Genomic DNA, 18660 nt, shown 5'->3' on the forward strand with positions numbered 1-18660 from the left:
TTACTATTTTGCGTGTAGAACTTAAACCACTAATATGATTTTGTCATGTTTACAAACTGAATTCGAAAAAAAATGCCTTTCTGTCAGAAAAACGCAACCAAGTGGCAAATTCATGGGTAGAGTAGATCTAGGTACAGTCCAACGTGAAAAGAAGTTTTCGTTTTTTATGATTGTTTTGCGTCTCTTTATTTTCTATTTTTTTAAATGAAGATTAGATCAAGTGGTTCAGGTTCATTTGTTTTGTTGAGAATCTCAAGAAATAACGTTTGAATCTCTCATCATAGCCAGAGCTGTCTCGTTTGTATAGCAGACGCCATTGCTGCTTTCCGCATGCGGTGTCAGCGATGCGTGCGGAGCAGAAAGTATGACAGATACTGGCATTTTCATTTGCACTGGAGCAGATTTTACACAGCGTGTAGTCATTTTTACATTTAGTCAAGTTTTGACTAAATTTTTTAACATAGAGGGGGAATCGAGACGAGGGTCGTGGTGTATATGTGTGTGTGTGTCTGTGCGTGTGTAGAGCGATTCAGAGTAAACCACTGGACCGATCTTTATGAAATTTTACATGAGAGTTCCTGGGCATGATATCCCCAGATGTTTTTTTTCTTTTTTTGGATAAATGTCTTTGATGATGTCATATCCGGCTTTTTGTAAAAGTTGAAGCGGCACCGTCACACCCTCATTTTTCAATTAAATTGATTGAAATTTTGGCAAAGCAATCTTCGACGAAGGCCGGACTTTGTGTTGCATTTCAGCTTGGAGGCTTAAAAATTGATTAATGACTTTGGTCATTAAAAATCTGAATTGTAATTAAAATTTTATTTTTTATAAAACGATCCAATACTGACTGGCACACAACACACAAGGCAATACAGATTGGCACACAACACACAAGGCAATACACACTGACACACAACACACAAGGCAATACAGACTGGCACACAACACACAAGGCAATACAGATTGGCACACAACACACAAGGCAATACACACTGACACACAACACACAAGGCAATACAGACTGGCACACAACACACAAGGCAATACAGACTGGCACACAACACACAAGGCAATACAGACTGGCACACAACACACAAGGCAATACAGATTGGCACACAACACACAAGGCAATACACACTGACACACAACACACAAGGCAATACTGACTGTCACACAACACACAAGGCAATACTGACTGGCACACAACACACAAGGCAATACAGACTGGCACACAACACACAAGGCAATACTGACTGGCACACAACACACAAGGCAATACTGACTGGCACACAACACACAAGGCAATACACACTGGCACACAACACACAAGGCAATACTGACTGGCACACAACACACAAGGCAATACAGACTGGCACACAACACACAAGGCAATACACACTGACACACAACACACAAGGCAATACACACTGACACACAACACACAAGGCAATACACACTGACACATAACACACAAGGCAATACACACTGACACACAACACACAAGGCAATACACACTGACACACAACACACAAGGCAATACAGACTGACACACAACACACAAGGCAATACACACTGACACACAACACACAAGGCAATACAGACTGGCACACAACACACAAGGCAATACAGACTGACACACAACACACAAGGCAATACACACTGACACATAACACACAAGGCAATACACACTGACACACAACACACAAGGCAATACTGACTGGCACACAACACACAAGGCAATACACACTGACACACAACACACAAGGCAATACACACTGGCACACAACACACAAGGCAATACTGACTGGCACACAACACACAAGGCAATACAGACTGGCACACAACACACAAGGCAATACTGACTGGCACACAACACACAAGGCAATACAGACTGGCACACAACACATAAGACAATACTGACTGGCACACAACACACAAGACAATACTGACTGGCACACAACACACAAGACAATACTGATTGGCACACAACACACAAGACAATACTGACTGGCACACAACACACAAGGCAATACTGACTGGCACACAACACACAAGGCAATACACACTGGCACACAACACACAAGACAAGACTGACTGGCACATAACACACAAGGCAATACAGACTGGCACACAACACACAAGGCAATACTGACTGGCACACAAAACACAAGGCAATACTGACTGGCACACAACACACAAGGCAATACTGACTGGCACACAACACACAAGGCAATACTGACTGGCACACAACACACAAGGCAATACAAAACACACAACACAATACTGATTGGCACACAACACACAAGACAATACTGACTGGCACACAACACACAAGGCAATACAAAACACACAAGGCAATACTGACTGGCACACAACACACAAGACAATACTGACTGGCACACAACACACAAGACAATACAAAACACACAACACAATACTGACTGGCACTTGGAACCGGCCTCAGCGGCGACGAGCAGGAAGTCTTGGTAGCTGATCATCTGCTCCTCTCCGTGCAGCGGCGGCGTGTGGTTCTTGTCCAACAGAAACCACAGTTTCTGACACAAAATAAAATAAATGGTTCACTCTAGCAAGGGGTGTTCAACTAAAAGCACATTCTCTTTCTTATGTTTTGCACAGTCATTCCTGTTTCCTGACTGAGCAGTTCATTTCACAAAAGGGCAGCTGTCAATATAGACACAATGCCTACTGACTGAGCGGTACCTTTTATGATGAACAGCTGTCAGTATAGACACCATGCCGACTGACTAAGCAGTACCTTTTATGATGAACAGCTGTCAGTATAGACACCATGCCTACTGACAAAGCGGTACCTTTTATGATGAACAGCTGTCAGTATAGACACCATGCCTACTGACAAAGCGGTACCTTTCATAAAACAAGAAGAGCAAACGCTCGATCGAGTCACTTTCGCAGTTCTGAATATTATATGAGGCATCAGATGGACAGGAAGAAATTGCTATTCACAACACAATACAGATGTAAATAATTTGATGTAAAGAATAATCCTATAAAGTTTGAATCAAATCCGATGAATAGTTTCAGAGATATGATATTTCAATTTTTTTCCTTCAAGACATACCTGTGACCTTGAAAAAGGTCAAAGGTCACCAAAGCAGACGTCAAAGTGTAGAGGTCACTGGGAGTCACGTTCACATAAAATTTGAGCCCGGTCACTTTTATAGTTTCCGAGAAAAGCCCAACGTTAAGTTGTGTGTTGCCGAACAGAAAAGGCTAGTTATCTCCCTTGTTTTTCTGATAACGTTCGTAAAAGGCTACAGATGTAAATACTTTGATGTAAAGAATAATCCTACAAAGTTTCAATCACATCCGATGAACTTTGTCAAAGATATAAAATGTCTAATTTTTCCTTTGACGCTGACCTGTGACCTTGAAAAAGGTCAAAGGTCAACGAAACCATCGTTAAAGTGTAGAGGTCATTGGAGGTCACGACTAAACAAAATATGAGCCGGATCGCTTTGATAGTTTCCGAGAAAAGTCCAACGTTAAGGTGGTGTCTACGGACGGCCGGCCGGACGGCCGGCCGGACAGACTAACACTGACCGATTACATAGAGTCACTTTTTCTCAAGTGACTCAAAAAACAGCTGTCTGTATAGACACAAGGCCTACTGACTGAGCGGTACCTTTTATGATGAACAGCTGTCAGTATAGACACCATGCCTACTGACTGAGCAGTACCTTTTATGATGAACAGCTGTCAGTATAGACACCATGCCTACTGACAAAGCGGTACCTTTTATGATGAACAGCTGTCAGTATAGACACCATGCCTACTGACAGAGCGGTACCTTTTATGATGAACAGCTGTCAGTATAGACACAATGCCTACTGACAAAGCGGTACCTTTCATAAAAAAAACAGCTGTCTGTATAGACACCATGCCTACTGACAAAGCGGTACCTTTCATAAAAAAAACAGCTGTCTGTATAGACACAAGGCCTACTGACTGAGCGGTACCTTTTATGATGAACAGCTGTCAGTATAGACACCATGCCTACTGACTGAGCAGTACCTTTTATGATGAACAGCTGTCAGTATAGACACCATGCCTACTGACAAAGCGGTACCTTTTATGATGAACAGCTGTCAGTATAGACACCATGCCTACTGACAAAGCGGTACCTTTTATGATGAACAGCTGTCAGTATAGACACCATGCCTACTGACAGAGCGGTACCTTTTATGATGAACAGCTGTCAGTATAGACACCATGCCTACTGACTGAGCGGTACCTTTTATGATGAACAGCTGTCAGTATAGACACCATGCCTACTGACAAAGCGGTACCTTTTATGATGAACAGCTGTCAGTATAGACACCATGCCTACTGACAAAGCGGTACCTTTTATGATGAACAGCTGTCAGTATAGACACCATGCCTACTGACAGAGCGGTACCTTTTATGAAGAGCAGCTGTACCACAAGCTGTTTATAGAAGTGTGAACAAAAATATTTCCTATAGTATAAAAGAACAATTTTTAATTATAGTAAACTTAATGTTGATGGTTTCTGTGCAGCACTTTCTCAGGTTAACTGGCAAGAAATTTTGATGAAGGAGGTGTTTGATGAAAGTGTTAATATTTTTTCTGCAATGTTTATGGATATAGCAAAACATAAAGTTTATGCCAGTAAAAGAAGTTACGATATGCCCTAAAGACGCACCCTGGATAACACCTGGAATCCTAATGTTAATTGACCAACGTGACAAGATTCACTTGAAAGCCAAAACAAGCAAACAGCCGGAAGACTGGTTGAACTATCGCCAGGCACGTAACCTTATTACAACAAAGAAAAGAGAACGTATTATTGAATTCTATTTCGAATTAGATGTTAAAGTTTCTGATCCAACGCAGTTTGGTAGCAAAGACTGGTGGAAACTGGTGAAGTCATTCATGAAGAAGAAAGGTTTATGTGAAGATGAAATTCCACCTATCTGTGACAACGGCAAAGTTTACGAATTAAGCCAAGACAAAGCCAACGCCTTTAATAATTTCTTTATAAAAATGTCTATCAATTTAATCGAAAAATGAGGGTGTGACAGTGCCGCCTCAACATTAAAAAAAACCCAGACATTTAGTGATGTATTAAAAAAAAAATTTAAAAAAAACATCCGGGGATATCATTTGAAGGAACTCTCATGTAAAATTCATGAAGGTCGGTCCAGTAGTTTCTGGGAATTGCTCTTAGCACACACACACTACACCCGGGTCCAGCTTCCCTGTCTCAGTGTCTGTTAAAACATGTAATCAAAACTTGACTACATGCAAAAAGAGAGTGATCAACAGTGTCTGTTAAAACATGTAATCAAAACTTGACTACATGCAAAAAGAGAGTGATCAACAGTGTCTGTTAAAACATGTAATCAAAACTTGACTACATGCAAAAAGAGAGTGATCAACAGTGTCTGTTAAAACATGTAATCAAAACTTGACTACATGCAAAAAGAGAGTGATCAACAGTGTCTGTTAAAACATGTAATCAAAACTTGACTACATGCAAAAAGAGAGTGATCAACAACATACCTGAAGCTCATCATTGTCCAGCAGTTCACGGCTTCGTCTCTGAAGGAAAACCGCCCTACAAGCAGAAAGATCCAATCCTCAAATATGAAGAGCAATAAACACTTGCAGCAACAAGTCAAAGAGAAGGAGCATAATACTGTACAACAAACTCCATGCACACAGTCTGCTACAAGTTTGACTACTATGACTCACTCAGTCACTGACTGCTATGACTCACTCAGTCACTGACTACTATGACTCAGTCACTGACTGCTATGACTCACTCAGTCACTGACTGCTATGACTCACTCAGTCACTGACTGCTATGACTCACTCAGTCACTGACTGCTATGACTCAGTCACTGACTACTATGACTGACTCAGTCACTGACTACTATGACTCACTCAGTCACTGACTGCTATGACTCGCTCAGTCACTGACTGCTATGACTCACTCAGTCACTGACTGCTATGACCCGCTCAGTCACTGACTGCTATGACTCACTCAGTCACTGACTGCTATGACACTCAGTCACTGACTGCTATGACTCACTCAGTCACTGACTACTATGACTCACTCAGTCACTGACTACTATGACTCACTCAGTCACTGACTACTATGACTCGCTCAGTCACTGACTGCTATGACTCACTCAGTCACTGACTGCTATGACTCACTCAGTCACTGACTGCTATGACTCACTCAGTCACTGACTGCTATGACTCAGTCACTGAATACTATGACTCACTCAGTCACTGACTACTATGACTCACTCAGTCACTGACTACTATGACTCGCTTAGTCACAGACTGCTATGACTCACTCAGTCACTGACTACTATGACTCACTCAGTCACTGACTACTGTTACTCGCTCAGTCACTGACTACTATGACTCGCTCAGTCACTGACTACTATGACTCGCTCAGTCACTGACTACTATGACTCACTCAGTCACTGACTGCTATGACTCACTCAGTCACTGACTACTATGACTCACTCAGTCACTGACTGCTATGACTCACTCAGTCACTGACTGCTATGACTCACTCAGTCACTGACTGCTATGACTCACTCAGTCACTGACTGCTATGACTCAGTCACTGACTACTATGACTGACTCAGTCACTGACTACTATGACTCACTCAGTCACTGACTGCTATGACTCGCTCAGTCACTGACTGCTATGACTCACTCAGTCACTGACTGCTATGACCCGCTCAGTCACTGACTGCTATGACTCACTCAGTCACTGACTGCTATGACACTCAGTCACTGACTGCTATGACTCACTCAGTCACTGACTACTATGACTCACTCAGTCACTGACTACTATGACTCACTCAGTCACTGACTACTATGACTCGCCCAGTCACTGACTGCTATGACTCACTCAGTCACTGACTGCTATGACTCACTCAGTCACTGACTGCTATGACTCAGTCACTGAATACTATGACTCACTCAGTCACTGACTACTATGACTCACTCAGTCACTGACTACTATGACTCGCTTAGTCACAGACTGCTATGACTCACTCAGTCACTGACTACTATGACTCACTCAGTCACTGACTACTGTTACTCGCTCAGTCACTGACTACTATGACTCGCTCAGTCACTGACTACGATGACTCACTCAGTCACTGACTACTATGACTCACTCAGTCACTGACTACTATGACTCACTCACTGACTGTGCAGGAGTCAAAAAGGAGGATTGTAATCAAGTTCCCTTTCTCAACAGCAATGAAAAGACAAGTTTCAATGCTCCAGCAACAAAAATATCTCAAGAAAACTTAATTTGTTATATTCCTAAATGACGTGGCCGTGATCACTTGAAATTTCAGAACACTCAACGATACATGAACTGCATCCTGTTTGGAGGTCACCAAACCCCTACGATAAAAGTTGTTACACTTTACATTCAAGGACATGAGAGAAAACCTCAACACTAAGTTATGTAAGTTATGTGTTCAAGGTCAGCATGCAGTTCGTACAAATGACTGACTCATCACTCGGGGGAATCAACAGATCACATTAAACGACAACAAAAATAAGTGAAATACCAAGTCTGGTGCCATGTTTACTTACCTCGATTCCTCTCTCAATTTCAGCAGCAGTGGGTCTTTGTCTGAGGGGAGCTGAAAGTAAGAGGAACAATACAATCACATGACCAGAAGAACAATACAATCACATGACCAGAAGAACAATACAATCACATCACCAGAAGAACAATACAATCACATGACCAGAAGAACAATACAATCACATCACCAGAAGAACAATACAATCACATGACCAGAAGAACAATACAATCACATGACCAGAAGAACAATACAATCACATGACCAGAAGAACAATACAATCACATGACCAGAAGAACAATACAATCACATGACCAGAAGAACAATACAATCACATGACCAGAAGAACAATACAATCACATGACCAGAAGAACAATACAATCACATGACCAGAAGAACAATACAATCACATGACCAGAAGAACAATACAATCACATGACCAGAAGAACAATACAATCACATGACCAGAAGAAAAATACAATCACATGACCAGAAGAACAATACAATCACATGACCAGAAGAACAATACAATCACATGACCAGAAGAACAATACAATCACATCACCAGAAGAACAATGCAATCACATGACCAGAAGAACAATACAATCACATCACCAGAAGAACAATACAATCACATGACCAGAAGAACAATACAATCACATGACCAGAAGAACAATACAATCACATGACCAGAAGAACAATACAATCACATGACCAGAAGAACAATACAATCACATGACCAGAAGAACAATACAATCACATGACCAGAAGAACAATACAATCACATGACCAGAAGAACAATACAATCACATGACCAGAAGAACAATACAATCACATGACCAGAAGAACAATACAATCACATCACCAGAAGAACAATACAATCACATCACCAGGGCCCATATGCATGAGGAGGAAGTCAGCAACACTGGAAGTAGAGGCCTCTTTCGGAAGTGGGAACTCCCGAAGTTTAACTTTCCAACTGTTCACTAGGGATGAACGCCGGAGTGGTGACTTCGAGAGTATTCGGTCAAGGTCGCGAAAATTGGGGGAATCCTAACTAGTAGTAGTACGCATGCGTTTGTGAACGGTAAGCTTGCCACCAGAAGAAATAAATCTCATCGCGACTTCAAAAAGGCGAACGTTGAGCGCGCTGTAGTAGTAACAGCGTTATTGCTGTTGTTTTTTGAATGGTTAAACGAAAGGGTCGGTTCAAACCTGTGATGATTGTCTTGGAATCGAATGACTGCCTATGACAAATGACTTTGTTGGCTTTAAAGTTAGGAGAAGAGTAAATGATTATGTTGAACTTTTTTTTTTATTTTTATTTTTTTTTTGCGGGGAGTATCCCTCTTCATTGATCTTTTTACATTTAGTCAAGTTTTGACTAAACCATGGTTACGTGATGTTTTCTTTGGGGGAGTGGCTTCCCTTGTGTAACCAGGGAAGCGTGTTCAACGTTTAAGCACTTAACGGAAGTAAATTGCTATATATGAGATTTGGGGAAGTAATATGTAATTTAATAATAATTTTGTAGCTCCCAGCAGCACTTGAACCCAGAGCGTCGGATTCAAATTCCGAATCCGTAACCACTGCACTATGCTACTCGTCTAGAAAAAGCACTATGCAAAGATTGGTTTTATGTGTCTGGTTGGTCTCTTCTTTTGGTAGTGCAATAGCGTTAATTATGGATTGTTGTTATCATCATTTGCATGGGGACTTGTCTGTTAGTCCAAACAGTGATATGGTTATTGTGATATTCTTGGCTGCACTTTAACATGGAATGTATGTATGTATGTATGTATGTATGTATATATGTAGGTGTGTATGTAGGTATGTATGTAGGTATGTATGCATGTGTGTTGGTGTGTCGGTGTGTCAAGTGTGCAAGTAAAAAGGGTATTGTAGTTGTACATATATTACTTTAGATATTTTTTTTGTTATCATGGGTTTTATGAATTTTCTTCTCTTATTCTTTTATAATTATTAATTAATGACCTATATGTGCTGATGACCAATTTAATTTCCTTTGTTGGATCAATAAAATGTTATGAGTTATGAGATGTGTTATCAGTTATTCAGTCGTGGTAGTTTGAAAGCTCACCATCTTCGCCGAATGAATCAAGCACGTTTTTTTCGGTCAGTAAATGATCGTACTGTCGGTTTTGAGCCCCTCTGTTTCAAGCTTTTCACCTAAATTAAACAAGAATGTCTATGGTGCAAGGTAGCCGACCGTCTCATTGTAGCCAAGTTACGACAGTTGCTCGATTGACGCATTTCACGTCTTCAATATTGTGTCTGAGCTCATTTCCCAATGAGCTGCCTTTAAAACCAGAATGTCATGCAATTGTAGCATGCGTTGGAGGTTTCTTTTAGATGGGTAAGGACCTTTAAGATGCGATATCGTCGTATAAATGATGAAATTAACTTTGAAAGTGGGAACTTCGGAAGCAAAGTTGCCAGCTACTCGGTATGCACGAGCTAACTTGAACGCCGAAGTAGTGGCTTCGAGAGTCCTGAGGTCAAGGTCAAGGAAATTGGGGGAATCCCAATTAGTGCGCATGCGTTTGTAAACGGTAGGCTTGGCGACCAGAAGAAACAAATCTCATCGCGAGTTCGTAAATGGGCGAACGTTGATCGCGCTGTAGCTTTTACTATAGTTGTTGTTTTTGACTGGTTGAACGAAATGGTCTGTTCAAAGCTGTGATGATTGTCTTGAAATTGAATGACTGTCTGTAATAATGATTTTGTTGACCAGAATATTGGGGAGAATAACACTTTTTTTTTTTTAATGATTGTGTATCGGTAAAACTGTTTGGTTAGAGCGAAAGTTTTGGGCTACTGGTCAATTCAAAAAGGCATAACTCAAGTTTTTTGGGGAATCAAGATATAAGGTGTAGTGAAAAGAAGATATTAAGTTCAGTAACTTTCATATTAATTGGGAAAATGTGTGTCCAAATTTTTACAAAAGATAAATTGTTGTACTTAGGTGTTAGTAAATGATGTTTGTCCTTGTTAATTGTGAACAGAATGTATGTTTATGAAAAGTTGAAAGTCAAGATTGGATTTTTTTATCCTACATAAAGTGTGTGCATGTGTGTTAGACATAGAACACTTTATTATCTCAATTTCGAGAAACTCGGGTGTGGTGAATCACAACAAACAACATAAAACATAAGAAAATAAATAAAATATTGAGGCGCAAATAATCAGCTCATAATAGTGTGTGTGTGTGGGGGGGTTTTCACACTTTTTCAGGGCCAGGTGATTAGTAATAGTATAGCAGTATCAACTATATTACTGTGCACACATGTTTGTTTAACTTTGATCTACCTTCAATCAATTCGAACGTTGATAGTTTAGTTTCAGGCCAACAGATTAATTGATTTAACACATATTGATATTGCTTGATGCAACTTGTATTTTAACTTTTAATAGCTAGGTCACAACAGATTTTGTCGGTGAGTAACTTCTTACTCCCTATCTACAAGTGACAGTGTGTATCAATGTATATCATACTTGGGTCACACTCACAGTCACAACTGTGGCTTCTGTCATGAACCCAGGGATCGCGTTAACGCATGTTTTTTGCGTATTTGACGCGTTTTAAAATCCTCCCACGCATTTTCCCTGACGCTTATGCGTAACGCGTACGCAAAACAACTTCTATTAAAAACGGCATGCTCAGCAGCACATCCCAATACTGAATCAGACTATAGCACACGCGCGCCAGTTTAGAATCTCTAGTCTGTTCTGGATAAAACATAGCACAAGCGCGCGAGTTCAAATCTAAAGTCTGTTTTGGATCAAACAAAATGAGGTGACATGCTCTCGGCGATGCGCGAGTTGACACTCTGATGCGTATCGCCATGGAGGGGCCGGCCGTGAGCCAAAGTGTGGACGTTGTAGACAGGGCTTGCTGCGAATTCCAGAGCCGATGTGAGCGCCGGAAATAGGTGAGAGAAATGCGTGCTTTTGACATGATTTAACTGTGTTATAGTGTGACGCAAAATCGGTTCTGCTTTACGCGTATTTTGGCCGACATTGCGTAAGCCGTACGCAATTTGAAAAATCCTAGCGCGATCCCTGTGAACCTATATGGGTCATTCTCAGAAATGGTTGTCCAAAGTGTTACATACAAAGTAAAAAATAAAGTGTCAAGAAATACAAAATAATTGTTTTTACTATGAAGTCTATTGTTTGCTATACATAATAATGCAAAAATTAGACAAAAAGAGTAATGGGTTGCTGAATAAGAGACGTTTTAAAGTGTTGTATTTACGTGATGAATGTTGTAACATGGAAAGCAAATTCCAACTTTAAACCACCTAAGCCTTCAATCCTTTGTGCATTTTTTATCAGTTCTGCAGTATTTTTGTGTTCTACCCAACACATTGTAGTTATGAAAGGTAAGGATTTCAACTAATATTGGTAAAAAAAATGACATTTGGAACTGACAAAGGTGAATGTCGCAACACAGAAACGAAATGCTTGAACCACTTTCGGTTCCTGTGCGACAGACATGAATCTGCACCGTTTGGCCTTTCCTGCCGGCTAAACCCGTCTGACCCAAAATAACTACACAAAACACAATTCGTCAGAGTTTGCTGTATTTGTTGAAAGTTCCTGTTGCGTTCAGATTACCCATTTTAAGTACTTGATGAATGTCGAACATCGACAATCAGAGGGTACAAAAACTTCTTGGCTGCTTTGTTCCGCTAAACTTCGCGCTTTGAGAGACTGTTTGCACTCGATATCCTTCCGACACTACATTGTCACCATCCGCAGTGTGTAAGTTTGTGACAAAGCTTTGCAGGCTCGACAATTAAGTAACAAGTCGCGTAAGGCGAAAATACAACATTTAGTCAAGTAGCTGTCGAACTCACAGAATGAAACTGAACGCAACGCAACGCAACAAGACCGTATACTCGTAGCATCGTCACTCCACCGCCCGTGGCAAAGGCAGTGCCAGTGAAATTGACAAGAAGAGCGGGGTATTCGTTGCGCTGAGAAGGATAGCACGCTTTTCTGTACCTCTCTTCGTTTTAACTTTCTGAGCGTGTTTTTAATCCAAACATATCATATCTATATGTTTTTGGAATCAGGAACCGACAAGGAATAAGATGAAAGTGTTTTTAAATTAATTTCGTAAAATAAATTTTGATAATAATTTTTATATATTTAATTTTCAGAGCTTGTTGTTAATCCAAATACAACATATTTATATGTTTTTGGAATCAGCAAATGATGGAGAATAAGATGAACGTAAATTTAGATCGTTTTATAAAAATAATATTTTTTTTACAATTTTCAGATTTTTAATGACCAAAGTCATTAATTAATTTTTAAGCCACCAAGCTGAAATGCAATACCGAAGTCCGGGCTTCGTCGAAGATTACTTGACCAAAATTTCAACCAATTTGGTTGGAAAATGAGGGCGTGACAGTGCCGCCTCAACTTTCACGAAAAGACGGATATGACGTCATCAAAGACATTTATCAAAAAAATGAAAAAAACGTGTGAGGAAATCATACCCAAGAACTCTCATGTCAAATTTCATAAAGATCGGTCCAGTAGTTTAGTCTGAATCGCTCTACACACACACACGCACGCACACACACACCATGACCCTCGTCTCGATTCACCCCCTCTACGTTAAAACATTTAGTCAAAACTTGACTAAATGTAAAAACTATCTTCAGTCGTAACGTAACGTAGGTCGGGAAACGACGCCATGAGTTTCAGCAAATGATATGATTCTGGTGTTTTCTGTGAATATTTGGCTGTGATTCAAAGGACTATTTTCTTGTTCGAACTTCCTGTGCGCCAAAGAGCTAAAAATAGCCGTGATGTGGCAAAGTCATGGAGCACATTGCTGTCCGATGTCCGCGCGTCGAGTTTGGATACGATGCATTACGACATTCAGAATTTTTTGTTCGAAGCTCGTAACTTCAAATTCAGCGTGAGTTTTTGCAAAGACGTGTTGCTACGTCCAAGGCTGAACTCCTGACTGTCGATTGCAGTAATTTGTTGGTGTTTGCATGTTTGCATTTAGCCATGAGACTGAACATATTGTTGATCACGAAAGTCGTGTAACGCTTCGGCGATCCGGAAACGGCCGAACTTCGCAATTGAAAAGCACACAAAAACAACACCAACGTATAGAAACCATTTTTATTGACAAACAACAATGCTTTAATGTCTCAGGAATAGATTCAGATGAAAAAAGTCGTGGTAGAAATAATGTTAATTTACTTTTTCAGGGATGTTGCTACAAATTCATACCTATAGGACAAATGTCCTGAGTTCTTCAGCATCAATAGGACATTTGACCGTTTTCAGAAAGTGTAATAGGACATTATGAATTTGCGCCAAACAGCTTATAACACATTCCATGGAATTGTTCCAAAGTCATGCGCCCACACACACACGCACACACACACACCCACGCGCGCGCGCTGTAGAACACACACATAATATAGTAAATACATCAACACAGTGTGCGTATAATGTTGTATTTGTTTAGTTTCAAAGAAACCACAAAAAAGAAACCAACATGAACAACTTCAGAGCTCGTACTTTGATTAAATACTGCATGATTTGGATAAAAGTTGACAAACAAAATGATCGGTTTGATCTAATGCTGATCTTTTGCAGGCTTTAGTTTTTTTTTTCAGCGGCATAATTCAGTGCTTCGTCTCGTATCGAAAACAAAAGCAGACTACAAATTTAGTCAGTTGGAGTTGTCTCCCGTACTCCTGTAGCATGCACTGATCTAAAAAGAATCCAATATTTTTAGATCAGTGCGCTGCACCGAGACGGTTATACCCAAACGGCGCATACCGCAAACGGTTCGGGAATTCCCGACAAAAGAAAAGATCCGCACGCGGCACTGACAACTTCAGTGTCAGCTGAACACGAGAGCGTTCGGTCTTTTAGAAGATTTGTATCTTGAAATGAAAATTAACGAATATCGCGCTGTCCGAAGGAATGGAGTACATATCGGACAATGACCACGCTCAGGCTAAAACGATAGGACATCTGACCGACATGCGGCAATGTGAATCGGACATTTGGGGATTTTCATCGTTATATGTCCGATGTCCGACGCCTAACGACATCCCTGCTTTTTCATGATTTCAAATGTGTCACCCCTACTCACTCTCACTGAACCACCATTTCTGAGAATGACCCATATATATATATAGCTTCCAACACCCGACTGTTTAATGATGGAAGTCTGACATATCAAATTGGTTTGAATCTCTGACCACCAAGCAACAAAGCACGTCAAACATACAACACGAAAGTTCTGCACCAGCTCATTTCAACCCCTTCCTTTCACTAATGACACCCAAGATGAAGAATTCAAGTTATGGTCACACTACCACGGGGTCATGCCAATACGTCTCAGTACCATTGTGTCCCAGTATCATTGCGTCCCCAAAAAATGAAGTCTCATTGCATCCCATTATTGGGTCCCAATACCATTGGGTCCCAATGCCATTGCGTCCCGTACCATTGCGTCCCAACAAAATTGCGTGTCGATAGGTCCCAAGAAAATTGCATCTCGATACGTCCCATAAAGGAATCCCATTACGTCCCCGTACCATTACGTCCCAACACAATTGTTACTTGAGCAATGCTTGAACGCTGCGGTAGGCAGTGTGTGTGGGTGTGTGTGTGGAGGGGGGGTGAATGGGGAGGTGAGGTGGGCACAGTGAGGTGTGGGCTGCGGAAGGGGGGACCCGTGGAAGGGGGGATGGGGTACGTGATCATCGTGGTCAGACTAGCCACTAGGGGAGAGAAGGGATGGGTGGATGTGAACAGTGATTAAGGATGGAGAAGAGATAAATAAATAGACATACACACAATCTGTTAAACACATTGATTTATGAGATATTTCGTTGACCAGACAATTTTTAATTCATTATAATTTATAATCTGATGAAAGATGACAGGACCTTTTTTTAAGCAAGACCTTTAATTCAAGAGTCAAAATTTATTTTGATTTTAAGTGACACGTAGAAGATAACATATTGTAACAAGTATTATGACCCCTTTTTTTTCTTCATGATTTTTCATAAGGCCTAAAAAAAAAAAAAGGAGTGGTTACGGTAACCCGACCTACCCTATTTTTAGGGGCCGATCCTATAACTTTTTATTACATTTGTCAAAAAAAAAAAAAAAAACGAGTGCAAAAAACGCAATGAAAGCGAAAGCGCCCGTGTCGCACACTTATTTCCCTGTCAAGTAGGTTTAATTTGAACACATTAGAAAAAAAAGTTTAAAAAAAAAAAAAGTGATTGCCTACCTACCTACCCTATTTTTTTTGGCTATGTTACCGTAACCACACCTATTTTTTTGGGGGGCCTAAAGAAGAAAATTAATGTACTGTCTGATTGTGCAGTTTGCAATAATTATTCTGTGTTTGTCAATTATTGTTCTCCAGTCACAGAGAGAGAGAGAGAGAGAGAGAGAGAGAGAGAGAGAGAGAGAGAGAGAGAGAGAGAGAGAGAGAGAGAGAGAGAGAGAGAGAGAGATAGGCAGAGTGAGTGAGCGAGCGAGTGAGCAAGAGAGAGAGAGATAGAGTCACACACACACACACACACTGAAACACACACACACATACACACACGCACACACATACACAGACATACATATACACACACAAACCAGGAGTGAGAGCGAGAGAAAAAATGAGAAAGAGAGTCGTCAGTAAGTAGTGGAGTGGTATTGACACGTAGCGACAATGACACGTAGCGCTAAAAGATGTAGTGCTGTCGACACGTAGTGATAATGAACGAATGATAGCGACTTATCGACAAATTATTTGTAGCACTAATCAACGTAGCGATAGCGGCACGTAGCACAAATGACACGTAGGACAATTGACACGTAGCACAAACGACACGTAGCGCTAGCGATACGCACCCGGAACCTATCGATACATTTGTTTGGTCAATGTCCGTCCACATGTTTGTCGACATCACCGGTACACATCTTTTTATTTTATTTTTATTTGTGAAATACTGCTATGTACCGACACGTTTTGTAATAAAAATTGTGTAATCCGAACACGATGTGTAATACATTTATTACAAAACGCACTTTTATTACAAAACGTGTTGCTACACTGGTACAGTAACATCTCAGAAATTAAATTCACTAGTATTGGGACCTAATGGTACGGGCCAACGGGGACGCAATGGCACGTAATTGTATTGGGACCTAATGGTACTGGGACGCAATGGTACTGGGACGTAATGGTACTGGGACGTAATGGTATTGGGACGTATTGACATGTAGCCCACTGGTAGTGGTACTGTGGGGACTGGACTCACCTTTGTGAAGAGGGTGGGCACATTGGAGAAGTTATCACCCAAGCCCTTCCACTCCTTGTACAGCTTGGTAAACTCTTCCATTTCATCGTCTTCATCCTTCTCATCTCTCATCCCATTTTCTGGACCTGGCAACAGTCATCATTATATTATATGCAACAACTCATCCAAGTGTTTCACTTTCAATATTTTCATAATGATCTCTGCCGACCCCACCACTATCTCATCTGCGAGTGTGCATCATTCTCTGTAGTGTTTGTGTGCCCAATCATGTACACATTGGCATTTCCCTCTTCTGCTTCTGTTTTTCTTCTCATTTCTTTTCAAGTTAAACGAGACCTTAAGTGGAATGATGAGATTATTTCTGACCAAGCAGTCACAGAACGTGGTATGACCAATGTCGTAGCAGTCGATACCGCCAACGCCTTCAAGTAAAAACTAGACACGTACTGGAACTCTACTATGCTAGAGCCCACGCACAGCAGCTTATTTTTCATACCAAGATCGGCGAACAGGTTTTCTATTTGACTATAAACCTACAACGTCGCAAGTACCGTACAAGTAATTAATAGTTCCCAGGTTCAGAGTCTCCTTGTAGCACCTGGCTTACCTTTTTTCTCCCCGTCTTTGCGTCCAAGAAACTTGCGTAACGTAATCTGCCAATCGGTGTTATGCATTCTATCTTTCTTTGTCCACGTCATTTCTCACCACAAAAGTTTGCACAGGCGTGAACACACAGACGCCGATACTAACTTTCAGTTTTGTCAGCCATTTTCCAAGTTTGCATCCCCGCTGTGATTTGATTGGTGGATTCCAAGGAAGCGCGTCCTCTATTAAGAGGGGAGGCAACTGGTATAAAGCATTTGAGCATTGCAAGTCTGAACTTGAACTGTATAGGCCCCCCTGAACCAAAATGTCCGACTGGCCTCTTCAGCGATCAGTATGAACGCAGCTGCTCCAGTAGATTAAGATATGCCAACACTCAATGAACTCAAATGAAAGAGAGAGAGAGAGAGAGAGAGGAAGGGGGTCATGCCAATACGTCCCAGTACCATTGTGTCCCAGTACCATTGCGTCCCAAAAAAATGCCGTCTCATTGCGTCCCAGCAATCGGGTCCCAGTGCCATTGCGTCCCGTACCATTGCTAGGGAGGCCCACTGTCGTAAGCGTTAACAGACCACAGAAGGCCATTTTTAGAGTGCTGTAAACAGCTTCAAAATTAAGCAATGTTCTTATAATTTAGGTTGTAAATGTAAACGTACTTATAGAAACGCTGTGCAAAGTTTGAAGCCTGTTAGAATTATACATTTGGAGGTATTGGACTGTAAAGTCAGACAAATATGCGCTTTTTCACAACTGGGAAGTTCGTGTACAGGGCGACAAATTAAAAAAAAACCATAAGAAATAACCTTTTCGGTTTTATTTTATAAAACAGATTGTAGCAAACACAAATGTATCAAAGTTAAACCAATAAATGCAATAAAAAAGGTTTTATAGCCGATTGCAATTTTAGGCTATATTGACGTCATCACACGAAATTTAAGAAACGCGAACAAGCAAATCTTCAGTGGTTTTACAGGTAAAGATGTCATACGATATATCAAATTGAAGATCTCTTTGTGTACAATTCAGCTGTCATACTTTTGATGCCGTATAATCAAAACATAACAAATTAAGCTTGAAAATCAAT

At 40.8% G+C, this 18660-nt stretch overlaps 1 protein-coding gene across 1 annotated transcript in view; it reads right to left on the reverse strand.

Moving 5' to 3' along the window:
• LOC138954431 (serine/threonine-protein phosphatase 2A regulatory subunit B'' subunit gamma-like) overlaps positions 1–17756 on the reverse strand; it is a 64833-nt gene extending 47077 nt beyond the window's left edge. Inside the window, exons 1-5 of the mRNA XM_070326280.1 lie at positions 17581–17756; positions 16974–17098; positions 7640–7689; positions 5567–5621; positions 2446–2558 (exon numbers count right to left, since the gene is read on the reverse strand). Of these exons, the coding sequence (XP_070182381.1) occupies positions 2446–2558; positions 5567–5621; positions 7640–7689; positions 16974–17098; positions 17581–17671 (434 nt within the window). The 5' untranslated portion in view covers positions 17672–17756. The remainder of the gene's footprint in view (positions 1–2445; positions 2559–5566; positions 5622–7639; positions 7690–16973; positions 17099–17580) is intronic.
• Positions 17757–18660: the final 904 nt, after the last annotated feature.

This window comes from Littorina saxatilis, unplaced genomic scaffold (assembly GCF_037325665.1).
Source record: "Littorina saxatilis isolate snail1 unplaced genomic scaffold, US_GU_Lsax_2.0 scaffold_321, whole genome shotgun sequence".
Classification (NCBI taxonomy): domain Eukaryota; kingdom Metazoa; phylum Mollusca; class Gastropoda; order Littorinimorpha; family Littorinidae; genus Littorina; species Littorina saxatilis.